General features: G+C 43.3%; 1 protein-coding gene across 9 annotated transcripts in view; it reads right to left on the minus strand.

The window, feature by feature from the left end:
• ADARB2 (adenosine deaminase RNA specific B2 (inactive)) overlaps window positions 1-24,993 on the minus strand; it is a 387,063-nt gene that overhangs the window by 238,273 nt on the left and 123,797 nt on the right. For 6 of the 9 annotated variants that reach the window (XM_079946709.1, XM_079946706.1, XM_079946708.1 and 3 more), the window contains exon 2: window positions 11,863-11,997. The exons of 2 other annotated variants lie outside the window; for them this stretch is intronic. In XM_079946709.1, the coding sequence (XP_079802835.1) occupies window positions 11,863-11,997 (135 nt within the window). The remainder of the gene's footprint in view (window positions 1-11,862; window positions 11,998-24,993) is intronic. One more of the 9 variants, XM_079946707.1, reaches the window with a different exon arrangement.

The following is a 24,993-nucleotide window of genomic DNA, read 5'->3' on the forward strand; positions in this document are numbered from 1 at the left end:
CAACAGCCGCTGCAAGGTTATTGGTTGCTAAAAATTGGAAATCAGAAGAAGTACCATCAGTGACAGATTGGCAACATAATTTTTTTGATATGATTGAATTAGCAAAAATGACGGCAACAATTAGAATGCAATCTAACCAAAATCTCAAACAGGAATGGAAGTGTGTAGAAGAATACATGACCAAAAGATGCTCCGACAAAAATGTATTGATATGCATAGACTGATTTCACAAAGTTAAGTTAAACAGATATACAAGAATGTATGTTTAATTATTAAGATACAAAAATACAATCACAATAATAAAGTTATAAAATAAAAACAAGAAAGTCACGCATGGGTGGAGGGAAGACATAGGGCAAGAAATAAGAAGAAAATAAGAAAGGACTAAATGTTGGTACATAAAGAAATGTGAAAATGTGAATTTACAAATATAATGTATATGTAGTACTATGTAAATATTTCATATATGTATCACAACATAAAAAAGAAAGAAAGAAAGAAAGAAAGAAAGAAAGAAAGAAAGAAAGAAAGAAAGAAAGAATCTTACTGAGTTGTGATGGCGCTGACAAACATACAACAGGAATCAGGACTGCGGACATAAAAAAGTTAGTCTTAATAGAGTTGCTGGTGTTAGTAATTTGAGGCATCTGAAATGTACCGTGTGTGTGTGTGTGTGTGTGTGTGTGTGTGTGTGTGTTTTAACCATTTCCCCCAAGCAGAAAAAGGAAGGTCCAGAGGCAGCTGCAAATGGAGGACATGCTTTTAAGGGAAATGCACGAGAGACTCATGGCATAATCATGGTATCTGTAGATCTGAAGTTGGTGGCCATGACTACCTTAGCTTCACTGATTTCAGTATGTCTGCTCTGAGCAGCATTTAGCAAGGTACAACCCTGGGTGTGGGGTGAATTAGGCAAGCTTCTGGAGAGACAATGCTATGATGATTATGATTATATAGAATAACTGAAACTACAAAATTAAAATCATGGCACAATACAGGAAGCACAATACCAGGGACTACTAGATCCCATGCCACATTTATGTCCCCAAAGTCTAGGCCAGGGGTTGGCAAAGTTTTCGTGGCTTGGGCCAGTTCATGGTCCCACAGACACTGCTGTGGGCCAGAGTGCTCGCACGCACACAAGCATGCGCAAACGCTATTTCCGGTGCTCCTTCCAGTGTGGAGGAGGCGTGCACAGCTTCCCATTGGCTGCAGGAGCTTCCTGCAGCCAATGGGAAGCCGGCCAGCATTGCAGAAGGCAGTCCCCGCTCTGCTCTGCGCCGGTTTAGTGCGGCACACAGGAGCCGACCGAGCGGGCGGCGGGGGACCATGGGCCTTAGGTTGCCGACCCCTGGTCTAGGCAAACAAATATGTATTTAAAAAAGGTAAAGGGACCCTGACCATTAGGTCCAGTCTTGACCGACTCTGGGGTTGCAGCACTCATCTCGCTTTATTGGTTGAGGGAGCCGGCGTACAGCTTCCGGGTCATGTGGCCAGCATGACTAAGCCGCTTCTGGCAAACCAGAGCAGCACACGGAAACGCCGTTTACCTTCCCACCAGAGAGGTACCTATTTATCTACTTGTACTTTGACATGCTTTTGAACTGCTAGGTTGGCAGGAGCAGGGACCGAGCAACGGGAGCTCACCCTGTTGTGGGGATTCGAACCACCGACCTTCTGATCAGCATGTCCTAGGCTCTGTGGTTTAACCCACAGCGCCACCCGTTGACGGCTAAAAATTCACAGCACAGATCTTTCATGATCCTGGGATCAGTTGCCCTTTCTTCAGGGGAATTGTACCCAAAAGGGGAGCTGCACCCAAAAGCACATTTGCAAAAGAAACCCGTGGTCGCAATGCACCTGCAACATGATGCTGCCATATTGCCACCCAGCGAGTCAGAGGATATTGTTGAACTTCAACCGCTTCAGCCTCAGCCAGCAGGGTCAATGGTCAGGGGTGATGGGAATTGTAGTCCAACAACATTGGAAGGCCGCCGTAGTTAAGGGTTCCCAGGTAAGCCAACAGTTCATCTATGCTGTGATTCATGCCCACCCTTGTAGCTAGAAGCCCTTCCCCTTCATTTCAGCCAATTTGGGGAGTTGGGTTGGTTGCAGTTACTCATGGATGAGCAAAGAAGTGGCCCAAAATATTGTTGTGCCTGAATAGAAAAATGCAAATGGCACCCTGTGTAGCAGGAAAGGACGCACGAGTGAACAAAGCAAAAGATAAATGTTCTATCACTTTATGATAGGGCCGGACCTCTTTGTCTTTCCAGTGCTCAGAGGCATTCACACTCAGAGTGCTCAGAGAGTAAATTTTACATTGCGTCCAAGGGATGGATTCTAGGTTCTGGTTCTGGCCCGGGTAAGTTTTGGTCCCAAATTAAACCCCGACTTCTGGTGATTATTATTGACAACCATCTCATTAACGTCGGTAAGCCTCCTGCCCAGTGTTCCGAAGACTGAGTCCCTATATCGTAATTACTAATAAAAAGGAATACAAGAAAGAGCACAGGGCAGCTGTAATAGACCTGCCAATCACATGCCTGCACTTTAGGCCCTGAACATTTATTCTGTGTTGCTCAGAAACACCCCAAGCAGAGCAGCTAATGTTTACCTTCATACCAATTATTCCCAAGAGAAACACAAGGACATTTCTACCTACAGGCCCAGAAATGCACCATAAATTCACAAAAAAAGGACAGCTGTGCCAGGTAAGGAATGGGGGAAAGAAAATAAATGAAACATTATATAAAAAAAGGCTCTTGCGGTGGAGAAATCCATTGGTTGTTTTCGTCTCCTTCAGTCCCTGATCCCACAGAAACTATTAAATAGGATATTTAAAGTCACTTAGAAGAACAATAATTTTTTAAAAAATGTCAGTTCATTAGGGCCAGTGCTGTGGATCATAACTGACAGAAGAAAGTCAAATCGTGTTTACCTGTAATTAGGGATGGAGGAGGAATTTGATTCAGTTTGCATTAAATCTGGGTGTAGTCCTTATTTCTTCTCTATCCCATAACCCCCCCCCAAAAAAAAAAATCTATGCAGAGCATAGTTGAGAAAAGTAGCAGAATTAACTATAGTGATGAAAGGCAGTCGTAAACAATCTTTTAAACCTCACATGTACTGAAATCTACTGGAATACAGTGATAAAAATAGCTGCTGCTGTGTGTGGACCTGTTCAGCAAATGACAGAAGAAGACATCGCTAAGATAATTTGGGTATTTGAACAGGAAGATGAGTTAGAGGTACGGATTATTTGGATTTATAAACCAATTACAATCTGAAAGATCTCAAAGCAGTTTATAATAGGTTATGTATACATAGAAGAAGTACAATAAAAGCATATCAACTGCTTCACATAACAAAATACATAAACGATATCCATATACTTAAATTTTATACATATACATATAATCAATGGATAAGTAATTCATTTGGTCTCCTTTTCACAGCGGACTGACTCAATTTGATGGTCATGACCCTACTAACTCAACACTTCCTTCCCCATCGAATTTTGCATCTCTCTGGATTATGCAGTGAAGTTTCAATGTGGAAAAAATATGCATATTTACAGGAAAAAAAGAAAAAACATTCTTAGGGGAAATGCATGCAAAAATGTATGCAACAATGCATACAATTTAAATGTGAACTTTCATGAATTCTTTCCTCTTCCCTCACCCCCCCCCCCAAATCAAGGCAGGCAACTATGAGAGTCAAGAAAAATGGAATGGGATGGACTTAGGCTGATATGCCCTGCTCAAATTACAGGTAGAGATGAATGTATTTGTTAATGTTAGTTTCTTATTTTTCCAGTCTTAAATTCAGTTATCCACCTTTTCATGTCAATTTTCAATTTTTTGTGACTTGTTTTTAAATCTTCATGAAAGTCCACCAGCATTTTAGTGCAAATTTACCCTAATATGTTTTATGCAATTTTGTCTAATATGTACAATATGCAAGCAACTTGGTCTCATAGAATGCATTTTATATGTTATTTTCACTAATATGTGCATTTTTATGCACACTTTGCCATATGCATTTTTGTAGACATTTAGTCACATTTGGTAGGTGCGCCTAAACTCCACGGGTTGATCATTGTGTGTGTCTGCATTTGGCCCTAACATGTGAGCTCAAACTGTACAATCACAGCACCATAAAGCACAATGTATATAACTCAGATCGTTTGGGACCAGACACATAGGTCCCACTGCAAATGTGGCCATATATAAGAAACAAATGTCTGTATAATACAAACACACACATGTGGATAGCAGCATTATATGATCTAGTCAGTAGATGGCATTAGACTTATTTGCATCTGGGAGCAGATATGGTTTTCCTGTTCCTGCTCTGTCCTTGCCTAGCTGCCTGCTGTGTCCTCAAAGTCCTTCATTAAATTTATCAACATCTACCTCAATTTGCTAACAGGTTTGTTTCTGTAAAGCTGCAGGAAGAGATTGTTTGAGGTTTCTGTTGGATCAGAAGCCATCTCAATTAAGTACCAACCAACCCACCCCGGAATATACACAAACACAAACACACACACACACATATTAATGGTAAGTAAGGCCCTCCATTAAACTACAGATGATATTCAACCCATGTCAGGAACTTGTAAAGCAAATAACACTGTTGCTAGATGCATTTCTGGGAAAGGGTTTGGCATCCATCCCAATGTCGTTTATTACTCCACAGAAAGCAGCTGGAAAGGATAGCAATGCCAGTCATTGATTAAAAAATAAATGTCAGCTTACACTGTGATCTGCTGTAATAAACAGACAACAGTGTCCGTAGGTATTTCGTTCAAAAGGCAAGAAAACATTGCTCATCCTTTTAATTAGTACGTCTTGCATGAGGTGGAGAAACTATTCACATGCCACAAACCCCACTACAGTGGTACCTAGGTTCTCAAATGCCTTGGTACTCAAACAACTTGGAACCCAAACACTGCAAACCTGGAAGTAAGTGTTCCAGTTTACGAACATTTTTCGGAAGCCGAATGTGCTCCGTTTTGAGTGTTATGCTTCTGATTTGAGTGTCACGCTTCTGTTTCGAGTGTTATGCTGAGGTCTGTCTGTCTCTGCTATTTATTTTGCGTTTTTTGTGTGTGGCTCTTTTTGTGTGTGACCGTGAAGAACCCGGTTCAGCTATGGATTGATTGTGTGACTGCAGTACATTGTTTATTGCTTTCATTTTATGAATCAATGGTCTCGTTAGATAGTAAAATTCATGTTAAATTGCTGTTTTAGGGGTTGTTTTTAAAAGTTTGGCACAGATTAATCCATTCTGCATTATTTTCTATTGGAAAGCACACCTTGGTTTTGAAACGCTTTGGTTTTGGAATGGATTTCCGGAACGGATTATGTTTCAGAACCAAGATACCACTGTAATCTCAAGGGACTGCCAATTTATTCTTGGGTGCATTCTTCAAATGAGAAAACTGAGCAGGTATTAAGGTAGCAAAGGAAGAATGAAGTTCTCTGCTGGTGCCCCTTAAAACATGCAGTACCATATCCAGTGGATACCAGAGCTAACTTACAGGGTGGGTTACATCTGGGCCAGCATTCGCACCCAGCACCCTTGAGGAGCTGTCAGTATTGGCAGAGGAGCTCATTCCTTCTGTGGCTACTGGTCTTTATTGTCAGAGGCTAGACACCCAAAACACGTTCACATATACCACTGAGGCATGAACTTACTGCACTGCCAGATTGCAGTATACTGTGGATTCGTCACTGCTCACAAATGTAGGTTTATCACAGTGCTCACACAGCACTGTCCTCAACAAAACGCCTAAAAGATCACCACACCTCCTACAGACCCAACCCCTCCTCATTTCCCCACATACCCAAATGACCACTGTGTCCTGCAGGAGAGGGTATTCTGCAGATACCATCCTATCATTAAAGACAACATAAAAAACACATGCACCTGCCAGTGTAAGAGCCATTGTGCTAGCAGGCAGAGAATGATGACTGTAGCCCATACATAAAGGTAAAGGTAAAGGGACCCCTGACCATTACGTCCAGTCGTGGCCGACTGTAGGGTTGCGGCGCTCATCTCGCTTTATTGGCTGAGGGAGCTTGTGTACAGCTTCTGGGTCATGTGACCAGCATGACTAAGCCGCTTCTGGCAAGCCAGAGCAGCGCACGGAAACACCATTTACCTTCCCGCCAGAGTGGTACCTATTTATCTACTTGCACTTTGACGTCCTTTCAAACTGCTAGGTTGACAGGAGCAGGGACCGAGCAATGGGAGCTCACCCTGTCACAGGGATTCGAACCGCCAACCTTCTGATCAGCAAGTCCTAGGCTCTGTGGTTTAAGCCACAGTGCCACCCGCGTCCCTTTAGCCCATACATATATACAGGCAATGACCAATCAAAATGTGTAACCGTGACCATTGTGCTGAACCCGGAAGTGACTTTAAAAATGGCAAAAATGGCCTTAAAAGAGCCCAGAAAGGACAGAAAAGGTGCAAAAACAGCCCCTAGTAATCCCAGGAGCCCTTGTGTCGACCGCTGAGGCCTGTGGAGAGTTAGAGTTTGAGCAAGAAGGTTTGGAGGGAGTGATTGTGGTGGAGTTTGGTGCAGTTTGGCAGTCAGTCTGGTAAGTGCTGCTGGTTTTTAAAATAGTTTTTCAAGGGTTTCCAGAGGTTTAGAATGTGTTTCCAGGCTTTTCCAACTGTGTTTTGAATATATGCAATTTCACTTAAACGCACGGTGCCTCGGAATGTAACCCCCGCATAAATGGGGGGCTGCCTGTATACATAAAGAAAGCATGTTGTGAACACCAGCACTGTAGCTATAAAATGCATGTTAATGGGCACATGTGGAAGAAGCACACTTTTAACAAATCAGAACACGGCCATAAATTACCCTTCTGTCCTGATTTTCCTTTGTGTATTATTTGAAACAGGACTTACATATCTCGGAACAACTATGTGGCAAGCCACAGTCCTTCTTCTCCCTTCCACTCATTTCAGATTTACCAGACTATTTTGCAGATCAGTCGGACTGGCCGAATACCATATGGGGGCTCCCTTAGCTGCTAAGGGGGGACTCTGTCACAAATCAGTAATAGTGGTGTTCATTCAATTCCAAGAGGAAAGGCAGCATGAAAAGCTGGGTTGGCAGATTTATTGATTACATTTCACCAGTGACCAGCAAGAGGCAAGCACTCTGAAAAATCCCCAAAGGTGATCATTAGCACTGAGTAACTGTCACTAAACATTAACACCAGCAGCAGACTGGAGCAAAGGGATAAAAAGCACAATACTTTAAAGTCAAGACCCGAGTGGCACAGCCAGCAGTGCAGCCAGAAAGGGAGGGGAAGGGAATTCCACTTGCATTAACACTGCTGTGGGAGACGATGGAAGCACAATGATAGATGCGTAAGAGAGATCTTGCAAAACCCTCCCATTTAGCATTGCTGTATAGATCAGGCCTGCACAACTCGTGACCACCGGAGAGGGAGGGAGAGAGGGATGGGCAGATCTGTCCATTTCAGTTTCTCTCTGTTTCTCATTTTCCCAGTCTTAAATTCAGGCCCTCATATTTCTACATCAATTCACAATTTTTTAAAAAAGGCCTCATGAAAATTCACCAGCATTTTAGTGCAAAATTCGTGTGTGCATTTTTTGTAAACAATTTTGCCTATGGTACGCATTTTTGCAAAGCAAGTTCCCCTAATGCAATACATTTTGCATAGTTATATAATTATTAAGCCTACCCGGCCTTGTAATTTTACAATGCACTTTTAATTTTAAAGTTGTTCATTTTATCTAAATATATATTAAAAATTTATCATGTCTACTTTTTTAAAAAAAGTGAGTTGGTTTTATCATTATTTTCTTATGAACAGAAATTTCATTATGAATATTTTATACTATTTTCTGAAAACGGCTTGAAAATTTTATTAAGTGGTATATAAATCTTTCTGATTAGTTCTTATTACTATTAGATGATGATGATTTCTAATAGTGAGGCCAGGGTTGAAGGACAGATGGAAAGAAGGTAATATTTTCAAATTTGAAATGATGGCAACTGGGCTAATATTCAATATCACCACCTTCAAGTGACCCTGGAGGTGCCATTGGTGGCGATACTATTTTGTTTTTCTGCAGCTAGCCCTCTGCTTTGAAGCAGGAGAATTCCCTCACTCTTCCTTTTCGCTGTAGCAGCAGAAACATACCCAGTGCACATGGGAAGTGAGCTAATTTTCTGGCTGTCCCTCCTCTAAACATAATAGTAGATCTGCCGTTGGTGTACATGGGCCATTACTTCTGGCAGGCAGGAGGAGGGGAAACCAAGGGACTTTAATTTCCCCTTCACCCTCAATAGACATTGCTCAGTCCGCCATATGAAAGTACTTTGTGGGGAGGCTGCTTTGCTCCTCGGAGGGTTGCAGCAGAAGGTTGTGCTACATCAGCTTGGCTGGACTTCAAAGTCAACACAGCTATCCTTGAAAAGCGTCCAGCTGCCCAGCAAGAGGCCTTAAGAGGTGAACGTGAGGGTTCATGACTACCAGAAGGAGCGGCGACACAATATCCCTCTTGGCCCAAGACCAAACTGTGGAGTTGTCAAGCTGCGGCACAATTAGGAAATGCAATCCGGACGACGATTGTGCCAGCAGAAAGGTCACGTAGATGCTTTGGCGAGAATAATAGTAAAACGGAAAAGGAGGAAGGTAAGACAAAGGTGCTTGTCGACCAAAACGGCTCAAGCTGAGCCATTTGCTACAGGGAAGGACAACAGCTGTTGCAGCTAAAGCAGGAGAGGGGAACTTTTTCCAGGCTGAGGGCCACATTCGCTTGGTGGCAACCTTCTGAGGGCTGCTAGTGGGTGGAGTCAGAGAAAGAAGTTAATGCAGCAACACTTGTAAAACTTTATAAGGTACACTGGCACACCCTTCAAGTGTCCTTATTTCCCCAGGATATTCCTGGAATTACAGAAGCCATCCCTGCTTCTTACTTGATCCCAGAATGTCCTTTCCACACACATCCCTCCAGTGCTGCCGCTGAGCTCAGGGAGAAAGATGAACCCTCATAAAGCGGAACCCTCGTATGTGGGGGAAGTAGTTCTCTGCCGGAGCAGAAGAAGAAGAGTTTGGATTTGATATCCCACTTTATCACTACCCGAAGGAGTCTCAAAGCGGCTAACATTCTCGTTTCCCTTCCTCTCCCACAACAAACACTCTGTGAGGTGAGCGGGGCTAAGAGACTTCAAAGAAGTGTGACTGGCCCAAGGTCACCCAGCAGCTGCATGTGGAGGAGCGGAGACGTGAACCCGGTTCCCCAGATTATGAATCTACCGCTCTTAACCACTACACCACACTTCCTCTCAGAGGCGGTCTGCAGAGGCGCCTCTCAGAGCAGAGGCGGTCGATGTATGTGCCAATCTGGCTGGCCTCTCTCTGCCACCACTGACGCCGCCACCATCATGGCGGCTAGAAGGGCAGCACAGATGAAGAAATCAAGGGAAGGGAGCAAGCAGCTGCCAGGTTGGGGCTGTGGCAGGGGAGGCAGCCAGCTGACCATAGAATGGTACCTCAGGTTAAGAACTTAATTTGTTTTGGATGTCCGTTCTTAACCTGAAACTGTTCTTAACCTGAGGTACCACTTTAGCTAATGGGGCCTCCCTCATGGGGCTGCTGCCACATGATTTCTGTTCTCATCCTGAAGCAAAGTTCTTAACCCGAGGTAATATTTCTGGGTTAGCGGAGTCTGTCTGTAACCTGAAGTGTCTGTAACCCGAGGTACCACTGTATGCTTTTTATTGTCAATTTTAGTTAGTTAGCTCTGATCAGTGGTTGGTTTTACTCTGTTTGATTTTTAGAGATTATCGTTTGCTTTTATGGTTTTCACTTTTTAGCACAAACTGCCTAGGGGATATTGCTAGCTGGGTGTCCAACTTTTTCCTTTGCGGAAGAGACTGCCTTAAGGAAAAATGACTGAAAACTTTACAAGGAACTTAAGCTTTCAAGAAGAACAGACTCGAAGAACCTAGCGTTTAAATTAAAGTGTTTTGTTAATTTTCTTCTATTGCTAGATGTGATTCCTCACACCTTATGCAGCCTTAAGATGCTCTACGAACCCCCTCTTTGCAAAATAAGAATAACAACTTGAGCAATGTCATTCATAATGAGGGCAATACCTTAGTAGTGAAAACTTTTTTTTAAAAAAATATGTCTTTTGAAGGAGGAAGGTGGGGGAAGCTACCACCAAACACCACAATTTACAACACTTTGTGGATACTGACTTCCCCCTATATTTCCATACAGTTCTGAGATATTGGCAATTATTATTTAAGTCAAAAGGGAAAAAGAAGAATAATTTACACCATCCATCATTGTTTCCTTGCATGAATAAATTACAAGACACCGCAGCAAATCAATTGTGGGGAAAGAAACAGCCCATGCCAAACGGTGTGCTTGTGTGTATAATGTCCTTAATGTTTTCCATCCTCATACATCAAAACTACAGACTGAATTTGGCAAACCTGATGCAGGAGAAAGCTCATTATCCCAAGGTCTTGCAGGGCACCTAAAACCTAACTAGGGAGCCAGAGCATGTAATAGAGAAAAACAGGTGCTTCTAATCCCCAAGCACAGACCTCGCAACCTAAGGCGCCTTCTTATCCCTCCCAGGGCCGGCTCTACTTTTAGGCACAGTTAGGCAGCTGCCTCAGGTGGCAGATGCTGGGGGACAGGAGGGTAGTCTCTTAGGATTCTCCCTAAACTAGACTGCCCTGCATCCCCTAAACTAGCTGCTGTTTCCCAGGTCTAGAGAAGGATGCTGTCCCATCCCCACTGCCAAAATATGAGCCAAACACTGGCTGATTCTACATGTGGAAAGAGAGGGAATCTTCTTGTACTTTTTTGTTTTGTTTTGCCTGTGGTAGCAAAAGATCTTGAACTGGTCCTGGTCTCTTACCAGCTCCACCTTTCACCAAAGAGTCTCACAGGATATCTAAATGTGTGTGCACTGAGCATCAGAATACCTGAAGTCTCAACCTGAGGCTCAGCTACCAACTTCCAACTTTATTCTGAGCTAGCACTACTAGTAGCACTACTAGCACCATCCAGGATTAGTAGGCTGCCTTATTCCGGATCATACTGTTTGTCCACCTAACCTAGTGTTGTCTACTCTGACTGGTAGCAGATCTGCAAGGTTTCAGAGAATGAAAGGGCTTTCCCACCATTACCAGCCAGATTCTTAAAAGAAAGAAATAAAAAAGATATCCACCCACAACAGGAGATGCAAAGAACTGATTTGGAATTTTGTTCCCGGACCCCAGATTCTCATTTTTTCCTAGTCTTAAATAAAGTTTTCCACATTCCTACATGAAGTTTGAGATTCTCTCTTCCCCACCCCCCACATAAAAAGCTCTCATGACAACTCACCAGTATTTTTGTGTGGGTTTTTTCTAATTTACATTAGGAGATATAAAACTCACATGCAATTTTGCCTAATATATATGTTTCCGCAGAACATTTTTTTTGTATGATATATTGCATTTTGCGTGTTATTTTGAGAGGGGTGGTCAGTCTGGGCGATACCCTGAATCCCTTCCAGTTCTTGGGGTTGTGTATCTGCAAGGGCAGAAGCTTGCCAAACTTGCTGAAGACAGTTGGGGTATAAATATTTGAACAAATCAAGGAGATGCTTCCAGTTAAGACTGTATCCTCATAGTAACAAAACATCACTCCACACCCAAAGCCGAAATTCCCCTTCCCCTCTTCATTTTTAAAGAAGATTGGTTTCTTTCTTTCTTTTTCCATTTCAAATGAAAATTAAACACTGATAAAGCACTCAGAGAATTAACATTTTGCCATGTGATGCCCACTTGAAAAAACTTACCGTGTGGCGGCTCCAGCCACGTGGTGAGGCGGTTGTCTGTCGCCTCCAGCCGCGAGCTGAGCTGAGTGTTACAACGTTCCTGCAAGCGCTGAGACATCCGAGGAATCAGGGTGTGAACCCACCCTGCATTCTCTGCTGTTGGGCAAAAGAAACATTGCTCTTATCAGACTGTTATAGAAATCAGCTCAGGAGATGTGTTGAGTTCCAGTTTACCTTTCCTTATGTCCCTGTGTAGTACCCCCAATTCATACCCCCATTTCAGTCTTGGGTTGTTTTTTTTAATCACAGTTGTGTAAGGTGCACTTGCAGAATTGAAGCCTCAGACACTCATTGGCTGAGTGCTGTGCAGGGTGGCACATCAGGCCCAGATGTCTGGGGGAACAATAGGATTTGCACAGTCCAGCTTCTGTGAGGGAAAGGGAAGGTGTTCTAGTTAGTCTGGTATCAAAGAAAAACAAGGACAGGGAAGAGGTCCTGAGAGCTAGAGAAGCTAAGGACAGAAAGTCTGAAGGTGTGGGAGATGAAGGAAGGAAGGTATAAATGGGCCTGAGAAAGGTGAAGAAAGAACAGTAGGTGGGAGATGAGAATATATGAGGAGAAAAGCAGAGGAGTCAGGTCACTGAGGTAACCAGGGCCTCATCCGAGAGATGACTGAAGAAATTTCACTTAAGATGATGTTAAACTGTAAGCTACATAGGAGAGAAGAGTAGAGTACAGGGGAGGTTGTTCAAGAGAAAGGAAGTGGGGCAAAATAGACAATGACATGAAAAGCAGGAACAGGAAGTTGGAAAAAAGAGGAGTCAATAAGTATATAGACCTGGGGCAGAACTACACATAGGGCCAATGGACATGTAGGGCTATGAACTACTGGCAGGCAGGAAGGCAAGGGAGGGCATTGGACAACCACCTAGAGTCATCAGTGTCAACACTGTAACCAGGCAACGAGTCCAAGAAGCAGTGAGTTGAGGGACTAAATTTGACTGTAGACTTCTAATTGGCTGCCCTTTCTTGTCAAGAGAGACAGCGAGAAAAAAATATCACCCACTCAGCAAAGCTCTAAAGTAACCTGCCTGAGGTTGGAAGAGGACATTGGGGTGATTCTTTTAGGAACTAAATGAAATGCAACTGTGACTCTAAGCAGCTGGCAGGTTTGATTTGGGATGCAGGGTACTGCTAGATCATGATAAGCAAATGGTTGGAACCAAAGGGAATTAAAAGACTGCTTTTGTTTAATGGAGTAAATTTCTTTCAGCACTTGGCTGACAATGTAGTTAACTTTTTAAACTGTAGGTTCCACAAATGCTAAGGGTTGGCTTTGCTGCTACACCAATTTGACATTTGAAAGAAAAAGATGGTGGTGTTATGATTCATCCAGATACTAATAAGTACTCTGACTCAGTTTTGAATGCTGGAGCATAGCGCTGAAGCATATGGATAAAGTAGAAAGGAAAGGAAAGAACATCTGAGCATGGAATTAGCTGAAGGCTTAGAATCACACTTTTGATACTTCTCTTTCTGGAAATTACTGCCAAATCAAATAATACTTTAGCCTCAATCAGGTTTCATTAATTGTAGTTCAATGCACACCACCCCCTCCACTGTGATTCTCCAACCTGGAGCAGGAAGGTCTGAAGATGCCACTTGTAAACCTGTTCAGTTGAATGTGGTTACACTGTCCCTTGTGATCAGTTGCAGGAAATGCAACCCCCCTTCAAACCTTCCCACTCAATGTCAGTCAAAACTGGGCTTGTGCAGGCTATGACTTACTAGGTTGGAGTCAGGGTGGTCAATAGGGGGTATACATATTCTGGGCCCCAGTCCAACAAGGACCCCAGACTCTTAGCTTTTCAATAATAATAATAACAATAGTAATAGTAATAGTAATAAGCCGATTGGACATCTAGGAACAAAGTTAGAAAGCAAACTGTGAAGGCAATGCTCAGATGCTTATTAGGAAGATAAGATGCTGCTGCTAAGGGTGCTTATTAATTTAATCACTGTTGCTAAATAATCTAGGTAAGGAATGCTGGTGGAGAGGGAGGGTGTTACCCAGAGCAGCAGGAAAAAACAAAAGCAGAAGAAACTCATTGTTTCTGTTAGTGTGATGCTGGACAGGGGATGAGAGCCTGTCTGTGTAGTGAGGTATGTCTGCTTAAGGACTTTCCTCTGTGTCCATATTCTTTCATTCACTCCCCAAGTATGCGGCCTTTACAGTATAAAATACAATTGCTGGCTTTGGTACGCTTTACTTAGAAGTAACTCCCTTGGATAAATGAGGCTTCCTTCCTACTGAGAAAAAAAATCACAATATTGCAATGCTCCACTCTCCTTGAGTTTCCATTTTCCCCACTCAGCCACTGCTTGTCTGCCTGTCATCACTGGTTTGCTTTTTGCTAAAAGTATTACAGTATTTGTTTCTACCTGTTGCATATTTTTATCCTGGTTTTCCTCCCAGGAGCTCTCCCCCCCTTTTATCTTTACAACAGCCTTGTGAGATAGGCTACACTGATAGTTCAGATACAAAAACTGTGAAACTGCACATACAAAGTGTGCAACAGGGCAGTGGTTGAGTCTATCTTAGTTCAGATACAAAAACTGTGAAACTGCACATACAAAGTGTGCAACAGGGCAGTGGTTGAGTCTATCTTAGTTCTCATTGTCATTTTTTGTGGTGCTTTCAGACAATGCTGTAGTGCTTTCCATAATTTCTTCGCTAGGTTCCCAGTTTGGGGTCTCACGTTTTGATTTTTCATTTCAGTAATTTGGTGCTTAGCTCCTGCCTTCCACTTACTATCTGATCTGTGATGTGACAGTAGTTGTAGTTTGCCAGCATTCTGGACTTTCAGACTACACAAATGCTTCCTCAGCTTTGATTCGGGTTCAGAGATGCCCTTCGATGCAATCTGCATGGAAATGTCAGACCTTTTCTTTAGAAAGGTGTGACTCTGAATGCACAAATTGTGCTAGCTGTGCAGACCACCCCAAATGTAACAATGCTGGCCTGTGCAACCAGAGCCTTAAAACATCCTAGGTGGGTCACCAGTCTCCACTGATACACTCCTGGAAGTGATGTGTGCCCATCAGTTATATAGAATAGCTCTTAAAGCTGCCTTTGAGCAGGCTTGATGTGGGTTGTGTGACAACACTGCACACAGGTCTAGGAATATGAGAAGACAGAGATGGTATTTTCTGAAAGCAGATTGTACTTTTTTGTTCAAACCTTTGCAGAGGCAGTTTCAGCTCAGAAGTACCCCCGCTTTGGGGGGATATCTGAGATTTATGACTTCCTGAAAATAAAAAAGCGTATAGGAATACTGACTTAAGCAACTTTACTGCACTGTACTAGTGACCTTAATATATTGGGACTGGCGATACCAAGGTATCGCTTTATCGCTGATTATGGTTCATCAGATTTTCTGACATCTGAGCTATAAATTAAATGGAAAGTACATTTGTAATGTGAAGTCCATGTCTACTTACTTAATCTAATCAAGACTCAAATACTTGCTTTAGCAGGCTAATAGCCTCTTGAAGAAACATGGGGCTGTTCCACATTTCATTTACGTGATGGATGGGGTGGGGAGATGGATTAAATAGCGGATGAGCACCTTGGGATGAGAAGGAAAGTGACTGCGCTAGGCTGTATTGTGGGTATTTCAGCTACAATTAGGCCTTTTTCAAAAACCACAAAATTTAGTCTCTCAGTGGTAAGCTGTTATCATTTATTATTGTTTACCAGCCAACTGCACACGGTTATGATATAAAAAGAGCCCTGAAGGATCAGGTTGTGAGTACATGCAGCCTTTTTTCCTGTTTCCAACGGCGGGGGGGGGGGGGGGGGCAAAATCTCTCTCTCTGCAACTCACAATTAGGCAACTGCTCTTCTCTTTTGCTTGTCCCAGCATCTTGCATTCACAGATATACTCCATTTGAGGTTTCATTTAGGCATCATTACCTCTGTGTCACATATTCAGGCTGTGAGTGTCGCTCCTCATGTGAAAAAAAATATATGGCAGCATCTATATACAAAGAGGGACGCAGGTGGCGCTGTGGGTTAAACCACTGAGCCTCTTGGGCTTGCCGATCAAAAGGTCAGAGGTTCAAATCCCTGCGACGGGGTGAGCTCCCGTTGCTCGGTCCCTGCTCCTGCCAACCTAGCAGTTCGAAAGCACACCAGTGCAAGTAGATAAATAGGTACCACTCCGGCGGGAAGGTAAACGGCTTTTCCATGCGCTGCTCTGGTTTGCCAGAAGTGGCTTAGTCATGCTGGCCACATGACCCGGAAGCTGTATGCCGGCTCCCTTGGCCAATAAAGCAAGATGAGCGCTGCAACCCCAGAGTTGTCCGCCACTGGACCTAATGGTCAGGGGTCCCTTTACCTTTATATACAAAGAGAGATATCAGTAATCAAGGTTTGTGAAACTGTAATAAATCTGCTGGGGGAACCCTAAAAGTGTGAGTGCATGGGGGGGGGGGAGTCTGTAAATCCCCAAAGTAGCCAAATGGCAACAGAGTATACTCAGTAGCCATGGAATGTTTGCTGAATGGGTGAAAAATGGAAGCTGGAAGTGGGGAGACAAAACGGACTGGAGCAGATAGAATCCAGAGCAGGGAGCACTCCACACTGCCACTTTCTGTTTCAGGTCCTATTTGCTGCAGCTAATAGCCATTGACACACCCAAGGCAGGATTCAATCACATAGTGGCAAATTCAGATTGCGCAATAATGCTTGATTGGAAGAAAGGGATTGCGCAACAAACACGCTTCTCCTAAAGATCGACATTTTTGTGAGAAGGACAGCGATAGGGAAATAAACTGGGAAAGTGTGGCAGAACACTTGCTTTGATGCAACACCATCTAACTGCACCACAAACAAATCAGAACAAATGCTCATTGGCTAGTCAACACCATATATCTCCTTGCAGACTAATCAGGGTGAATGCTCAATATACAGAACATGTGGACGTACCCGTTCTCCAAAGAAATAAAAATGCAATAAACTCCTAAGCAACTTCTAAAGCCAATTTAGCCCATAGCAGCGAATTCCTTAAGTTGGTTATGGAGTAAGTGCTTCCTTTTGTCTGTTCATCAATTTTCCTTGGGTGGTTAAAGTTCTAGTATTGTAAGACGGAAAGACAGAATCTCTGACCCCATCTGTACTATATATTTAAAGCAGAATCATAGCACTTTAAACAGGAGAAGTGTAATTTATTGAGGGTGATGAGAGCTGTTAGGAGACCCTTATTTCCCGCACAGAATTATAATTCCCAGAATGGCTTATCCATTGATCCCTCTTCCCAGGAAACTCTGGGCCACAGCTCAGTGGTAGAGTGTCTGCTTTGCATTCAGAATATCGCAGGTTCAATCCCTGGCCTCTCCAGATTGGGCTGGGAATATCACATTGGAAAACCTGGACAGCCAATAGCAGTCAGTGTAGACAATATTGAGTCAGATAGGCCGATGGTTGGATTCAATATAAGGCAGCTATGTTCTTATGCCTGGGTTTGCAGTGCATTATCTTTCCAGAGGCACCAACTGGCCTTGTTTTATCTCTCTCCCTAGGCATTTGATGCAAGCACCAAATGTTTGCTTGGGAGGTGGGCGGGTCTTTTTTTTTTTCATACTCCCATGAAAACGTAAATTGAATGATTTCTCCATTGCTATCATTTACATTTTAATGAGTTCTAAAACTGAAATGGAACAAGTCAAATGAAATCAGTATATAAACCACTATTTTTCATTAAAATTGGAATTATGCAAAATATTATGGTTGCTCTTGACAAAAGTCATTATCTAGCTTCAAAACAATGTGTAGGAACAATAAATTTTCTTAAGTATCCACACTCTGTAAAAAAGGACACCGGTTTTGGCAGTATTGCAAAAAATGAATGAGACTGAAAACACCTTTTGCTAGCCAGCTAGGAGAGCTATTAAAGATGAAAAATGGGAAATCTGTTTTCAGGTTGTGTGACCATGAACTCAAATGCTATTGATAATCCTGCCTTTGAAAGGCACATGTTGCCTTAACTCTGTCCCTCCTTTTCGTAGAACTGTTATCAAGGCACTCTGTGCTAAAAAGAGATCCCTCCAAATTCTCCATGGGTGAAGTTTAATTCTGAGACCTGAATCAATTTTGCAAATCAAGCAGAATGACATGCGCTCTCTCTCTCTCTCTCTCTCTCTCTCTCTCTTCCATTTCTTTTACATTATAATTTTTAGCTTTTTTACCCATGGCAAGGGGCAAAGCCCTACAGAATTCATTGGGACTCCCATACTATCATCCAGCAAACCCAAGGTGTTGGTGCTGACCTTTAAAGCCCTAAACGGCTTCGGTTCAGTATACCTGAAGGAGCATCTCCACCCCCATCATTCTGCCCGGACGCTGAGGTCTAGTGCTGAGGGCCTTCTGGCGGTTCCCTCACTGCGAGAAGCCAAGTTACAGGGAACCAGGCAGAGGGCCTTCTCGGTAGTGGCACCTGCCCTGTGGAACACCCTCCCACCAGATGTCAAAGAGAAGAACAACTACCAGACTTTTAGAAGACATCTGAAGGCAGTCCTCTTTAGGGAAGCTTTTAATGTTTAACAGACTACTGTATTTTGATACTTTGTTGGAAGCCGCCCAGAGTGGCTGGGGAAACCCAGCCAGATGGGCGAGGTATAAATAATAATAATAATATCAAGCTCATCACTCTCCAATCTGGTTCCCTCCAGATGTTGCTGGACCAATTCCCATGAGATGCAGCCGGCATGTCCAACAATGGGAGCTGTCAACCAACAACACTGGAGAGTACCAGGCTGGGGAAGGCTCACCCAGCCCAACATCCTGTTTCGTATAGTGTCCAGTCAAATGCCTCCAGGAAGCTCACAAGAAGGGCATGATGCTACATAATAGTCTTCTTCTGCTTGTGCTCCTTCTCCTCCTCCAGCAAGTGATATTTAGTGAAGATGGGTGTTCTACTTACTCAACATCTTAAGTTCTACATCCACCCCCTGTATTGTTTAAGTGCACTCACTCATATCAGGAGTACACCCTGTTGCTTATTTCTCTGCTTTGCCATTGGCAGCCAATGGCATGCAGTGGGAGCTAGTAGTCTTGATGGTTAGTAAAAGGTAAAGGTAAAGGTACCCCTGCCCGTACGGGCCAGTCTTGACAGACTCTGGGATTGTGCGCTCATCTCACTCAAGAGGCCGGGGGCCAGCGCTGTCCGGAGACACTTCCGGGTCACATGGCCAGCGTGACAAAGCTGCATCTGGTGAGCCAGCGCAGCACACGGAAACGCCGTTTACCTTCCCGCCAGTAAGCGGTCCCTATTTATCTACTTGCACCCGGGGGTGCTTTCGAACTGCTAGGTTGGCAGGCGCTGGGACCGAGCAGTGGGAGCGCACCCCGCCGCGGGGATTCGAACCGCTGACTTTTCGATCGGCAAGCCCTAGGTGCTGAGGCTTTTACCCATACAGTGGTACCTTGGGTTACAGACTCTTCAGGTTACAGACTCCGCTAACCCAGAAATAGTGCTTCAGGTTAAGAACTTTGCTTCAGGATGAGAACAGAAATTGTGCTCTGGTGGTGTGGCAGCAGCAGCAGGCCCCATTAGCTAAAGTGGTGCTTCAGGTTAAGAACAGTTTCAGGTTAAGAACGGACCTCCGGAACAAATTAAGTTCTTAACCCGAGCTACCACTGTACCAAGTCCAATGGGAGATGCCTGTTGCCCTCATATTCTGCTTGCAGACTTCCCACCTGATTGTCCTTCAAGGGAATGCAGGATTAGGCAGCCTTTGGTCTGATCCAGCAGGGCCATTATCTCTTATGCGCTAAGGAAATTCAGCAGGCATTGCACAATGCTTCCAAGTGCTTCTTTGCTACCATAAGGGGGAAACGGGAAAGCCAAATCCTGTGGCCAGTTGCACATTCTGCACCTTTCCAATGCTTTTGCAGGATTGTAGCATACACAATGGCTGTGAGTTCTAATGAATGGCAGGATTATGCACTAGCTTTGCACACCCTTGGCGTTAAGTGAGGTTTCTCATGCAATGTGTGGCACTCAAGTACAGACAGCCAACTTCAAAAAAACCCACATGTCTGGTTGGCAGAGTGCACAAGATTACTGCTTATCTTTTTTAATGCATAAAAAGGAGTCAGGGAACAAGGCAGAGAGACTCCACCCTGGTGTCTCCACACGAAGCTTCCTGCTGATGTCCGTGCATAAAAAGACAAAGTAAATTTTGACATGATGAGGTGAGAGAAAGGATTAAGGCTCAGGTGAGCAAACATAACTGGCAATCCCAGAACAAATTTAAAGAAACACGTATTTGAATGTGAAATCAAAATTACAGCTCACCCCGCCCCCCCGCTCCAAGCTGCATGGTTTGTGATTCTTATTATTATCCATTTCCGAAAGTCAGGGCACAACGCAACACTGTGGAACTGGTGACACAGCATCTATCTGGGAGATGTGGCTAATAAGTGTTCTTTCCACAAGAGGTCAGAGGGCTCCTCCCTGCTCTAAGTTTTGAAAACAAACCAAGCTAATTCGGATGTTTTCCTTTTTTAAAAGTTCAAGCCCAGTGTCATCTTTCTCTTTTAAAGCTGTCACTTTGGAAATATAGCAGTGTTTCAATTTAGCAGAGATATATTGAAAGAAGGAGGAACCATGCGCACAATTTTAATGTGTTTTTCAAGGTCTGCTGGTATTTGCTGTATTTGTTTTTAGCTAGAAGAGAAAATGAGATGGGAAACGGAAAGGAGAGCTGGGTGAACGGTTTATAAAATTAGTTTGAACTTCCCCAAACTCAGAGATTTTTATGCATCTCAAACCTCTTAAGAATTTTTTTTTAAAAAAATCTGGATCTCTCCTCTTGCTTCTCTATTGTACCTCCAGAGCACATTCTTTATGAAAGGAAAAACAAAAGACATTTCTGCACTGCTCTAAGCGTCCAGGTGTGTGCACTGCCGGGCATATTACATGCAATAAGGATGGAATCAGGGGTGTGACTTTTAGAGCTGTTTCTTATCCCCAGGGAAACTTCAAGGAATTCATACAAAGTTTCAATTGTTAATTTTTAAAAAATAAGATTCTTTTTCCATATTGAAAGTTACATTTGCTACTCAACAGTTATATTCCAATTCAACAAAACTAGTGACTTCCCACTCACCCAACACCGATGTTTGTAACCCAAATTACATACAATTGCATTTTAAGGTTCCGTTTTACCTAATTTCATCCTCTTTAACCTGTTTCTTAACATAGTCTGCTCTTTTCTTACACTTCAAACCCCGCTGTGGTCTTTGCATATAGGAAACAACTTACTAGAAATCTAGTGGAAGTTGAAGGCTTATTTCCATGTTATTTGCATCCAGAAAGAAAAAAAAAAGTGTTTGCAACCCCACTAACCCATTAAGAAAATCATGGGAATAAAGTCACAAAATCTGGGTGGGTTTCCCAGCATAATGTTCTTTCCTGCTGTTTTCATGGGAGAATCATAAGAGGACAGACGCATGCACGTGCAGAAAGGGTGGAGCAGCAGCAATGTCGTCCAGTGACATTTAGTTGCTGGGCCACCCCATGCCCCCTCGCACGAATCAAATTTAGTGTGACCTGCTGGTATATCAGTCAAAAAGTCGCATTTCCATAACACAACAAGCGCTGCAGTGTGAAAGGAACACCGTTAGAAAATGGGGGGAAAGTGCTAGGATAATAATCAAGAAGAAGAAGAAGAAGAGTTTGGATTTGATATCCCGCCTTTCACTCCCTTTAAGGAGTCTCAAAGCGGCTAACAACCTCCTTTCCCTTCCTCCCCCACAACAAACACTCTGTGAGGTGAGTGGGGCTGAGAGACTTCAGAGAAGTGACTAGCCCAAGGTCTCCCAGCAGCTGCATGTGGAGGAGCGGAGACGCGAACCCGGTTCCCCAGATTACAAGACTACCGCTCTTAACCACTACACCACACTGGCTCTCCAAGAAAACGAACACACTATTTCCCGATTCAGGTAGGTGGCTGTGTTGGTCTGACGCAGTGCTAACTTCAGTTTTCCAAAGCAGGTGTCTTTGTAGAAAAAAAATGAAAAGCACAAAACTCGAAACTGCTAGATTTATTTTAAATTGCAGGACTACAAATACAACAGTCTTTGACTATGTTTCACAAATACAAAAAAAATATAATGTTTTAGCACACAAATAATTTTGAATTGTGGGATTGTGGAATCTTGGGAATTGTGATGTTAAAATTTAAGTTTCTTAAAAGTTCCAGTTTCAGGCACTTCAACATCTCATTTTGTGTGCCTTTTCCTTTGCAATTCCTCCAGGTTACTTACTGATGCGTGGGCACATTAAATTGATATAGTTGCCAAGCCAACTAGTCTCTTTTGCAACATTGTTGAGTTTTTTTTATATATACATTTTTGCTTTGAGAAACTGTATTCACCACCTTCCGCTGATACTGGAAGTTTGAGAAAGATCCTTAGAACAACAGAAATGTTAGGCACATTATCCAGGACTTTTTGTTGTAGTAAGAAGAGAAGTACTCCTTGTGGAAGCATAGACTTTGGAAGTATTCAAGCTATTGCTGTAAGTTCATAGCACAGATCTTCAGCATCAATATCTTTGTTTTCATTGTGCACCAATGGTTTCTCCAAATTCTTGCAGGTCTTAAGTACCTCTCCAGTAGACTTTTTTTGTTGCTGTTGATACTGTATATATCACAGAAGAAGCCAAATAGGGAATTATATTGTTGTAGCTGTTAGAACCTCTCTTCAGCAGATTGTATGGCCATGTCTCAGACGGCATAGTAAAAACCTACTTTGAATTTCTGCTTTGGTCTTGCCATGCCCCTTCTCATATTCAAACTGCTGTTTCTTTCTCCTATGCTTTTTTTCTAGTATGTTCTGTTCAAAGTTTGTTAGTATTTCTAGCTCCTTTGCAATGTCAGTAGCATCTATTAAAACTTGTTGAAAACACTCATCACTTGAAGCCCATGGGGTAATTCTTGGTCACTTGCAATTGGCTTGTAGCTGAATTTAAATCAGCTTCCATATTTTGTAATAGCTTGCTTGTAAGACTGACTTCAGCAAGGATGTTGTACCATGTAACAAGGGATACCGCAAACTTACAAATTTCATCAGCAAGGGGTTAGCTTCAATTTGACAAGTATTTCCAGATAAACCTTGTAGGCTTTTGTCATCAAAGATCTCCATTAAAGCATCATATAGACAACCAATATGGTCTCCAGGTGGTTTCAAAGCATTGATCCAACTCTGCCATCCTGTTTTGCTCAATGGCTTAACATTTATGCCTAAATCTGATATACATGGCTAGTTAGAACTTGCCAATGCTGAGTCAATGCTAAAAAATAAGTATAGAATGAACCAAATTGAAGAAACTAGGAAGTGACTGTAAGATTTAAAATTTAATGCATTAGCATAACCCCCAATCAACTCTACAGTCCATCTGTTTCATATATACATAAAACCCCCAATTCCAATGTATGAATCACTTCAAAAATGATAAAATTATTCAAAATATAAAAATAAAATAGTATCAGAAATTCATAAGACAGAACAGAAACTTTGACCCTCAAAGGTTAGCACTGCTCCCTTCTGAAATCTGCACCCTAGGCAGCTGCCTAGTTGCCTAATGATAGCCCTGCTTGTGAAGAAGGCAGGGAAGGGAAGAACTTGCAACAGCGCTGGAAGCAACTCCGTCTCTGATAAGACTAGAAATTGTGAACATCCAGTGAAGCTGAATGTTGGAAGATGCAGGGCAGATAAAAGAAAGTAACTATGTGCTGCATGAAGACGTGAACTATGGAACTGACTCCTGCAGGGATGGCCACCAACTTGGAAGGTTTTGAAAGAGGACTGCACAAATTCATGGAAGACAGGGCCAGCAATGGCCACCAACCAAGGGGCAGGAGGGAGTTAGAGATGGCTTTCGTGCTGCTTCAAGATGTATGAAACTGATGCAGTCAAGAGCAGAGCCAGGGCCGTCTTAAGCATATCCGGCGCTGTGGTGCAAAGATCCCTCTGACGCCCCCCCTCGCAACTCCAAAACAAGGGAGGGGGCGGTAGAAAATGTCCTCTGCCTCCCCCACTGTCCCAATCCCTGGCGTGGTGGTGGTGATCAAGCAGGAAAACATGCTGGCGGACAAGCTCTGCAGAGTCAGGGCACCCGGGAAGGCTGCACGCCGCCTTTCGACAGGAAGCTGGAGGAGGACAACGACCAGGAGCAGGGCCATCTTTAGCAGATGCAGAGGCTTAGGAGGCGCAGCTTCCTCTGTGGGCATTGCTTTCCTCCTGTGGAGGCTTGGGAAGGAAGCTGCATGCCTGCCAGCCAGCCATATAGTTGGTGGGGCACAGCTGGAGGGTGTGCAAGGAAAGGGGAGGCTGCTAGCAAAGCTCCCTCCTTCGCTAGGGTGCCCCTGAGAGACTGGCACCCTGGCGCAATGAACCAGTAACACCAATGGGAAAGACGGCTCTGAGCAGAGCAAACCACAGTGGCTTGGTTGGGTTGTGGGGGAACACTGTGGCTTGCTTGGTTCCCAACTGCAGCATCTCTGCACGGATTGAAGGAGTTAGGGAATGGAATTTGAAAGGAATTTCTAAAGGAAAGGGGGTGATAAAAATATTGCTTCTCCCACCTTTGCCCATAAGTCCCCCCAAACTCATTAACCTTTTCCTGTCTCCTACCCCTGCAAGAAAATAACCGAAAACACCGTTCTGCATTTGCAGCCTGCAGATAGGACTGCAAAAGCAGGGCGGCATTCTTCTCAGATCTAAATCCACCTTTTAGTGCCCTTCAATAATCACCAAAGAGGGTTCATTTGCTGCTGCAAGCTTTTTTTTAAAAAATAAATAAATCAGCAAAACCACCGCCACCCCCTGCATTTTGGCTCAGCCCTACTTATTTGTAAGGCTTTATCATGTCAATGTGAAAAATCTTCGCTATGTGCTCCACAGCTGTGCAAAAATTCCGTTTCCACCTTTGTGGATTAACATCAAAGTCACATGCATCAAGAGGGTTTCTCCCTCCATTTATAAAACAGAATGGAACTGAGAGAAGCATCAATAGCATTTTTATTTCAACATAGCAAGTGATTTATTTATTTTTTTTAAAAAACCCCCAAAAAATCCAGGCG

This window comes from Podarcis cretensis (genome assembly GCF_951804945.1).
Source record: "Podarcis cretensis genome assembly, chromosome: 12".
Classification (NCBI taxonomy): domain Eukaryota; kingdom Metazoa; phylum Chordata; class Lepidosauria; order Squamata; family Lacertidae; genus Podarcis; species Podarcis cretensis.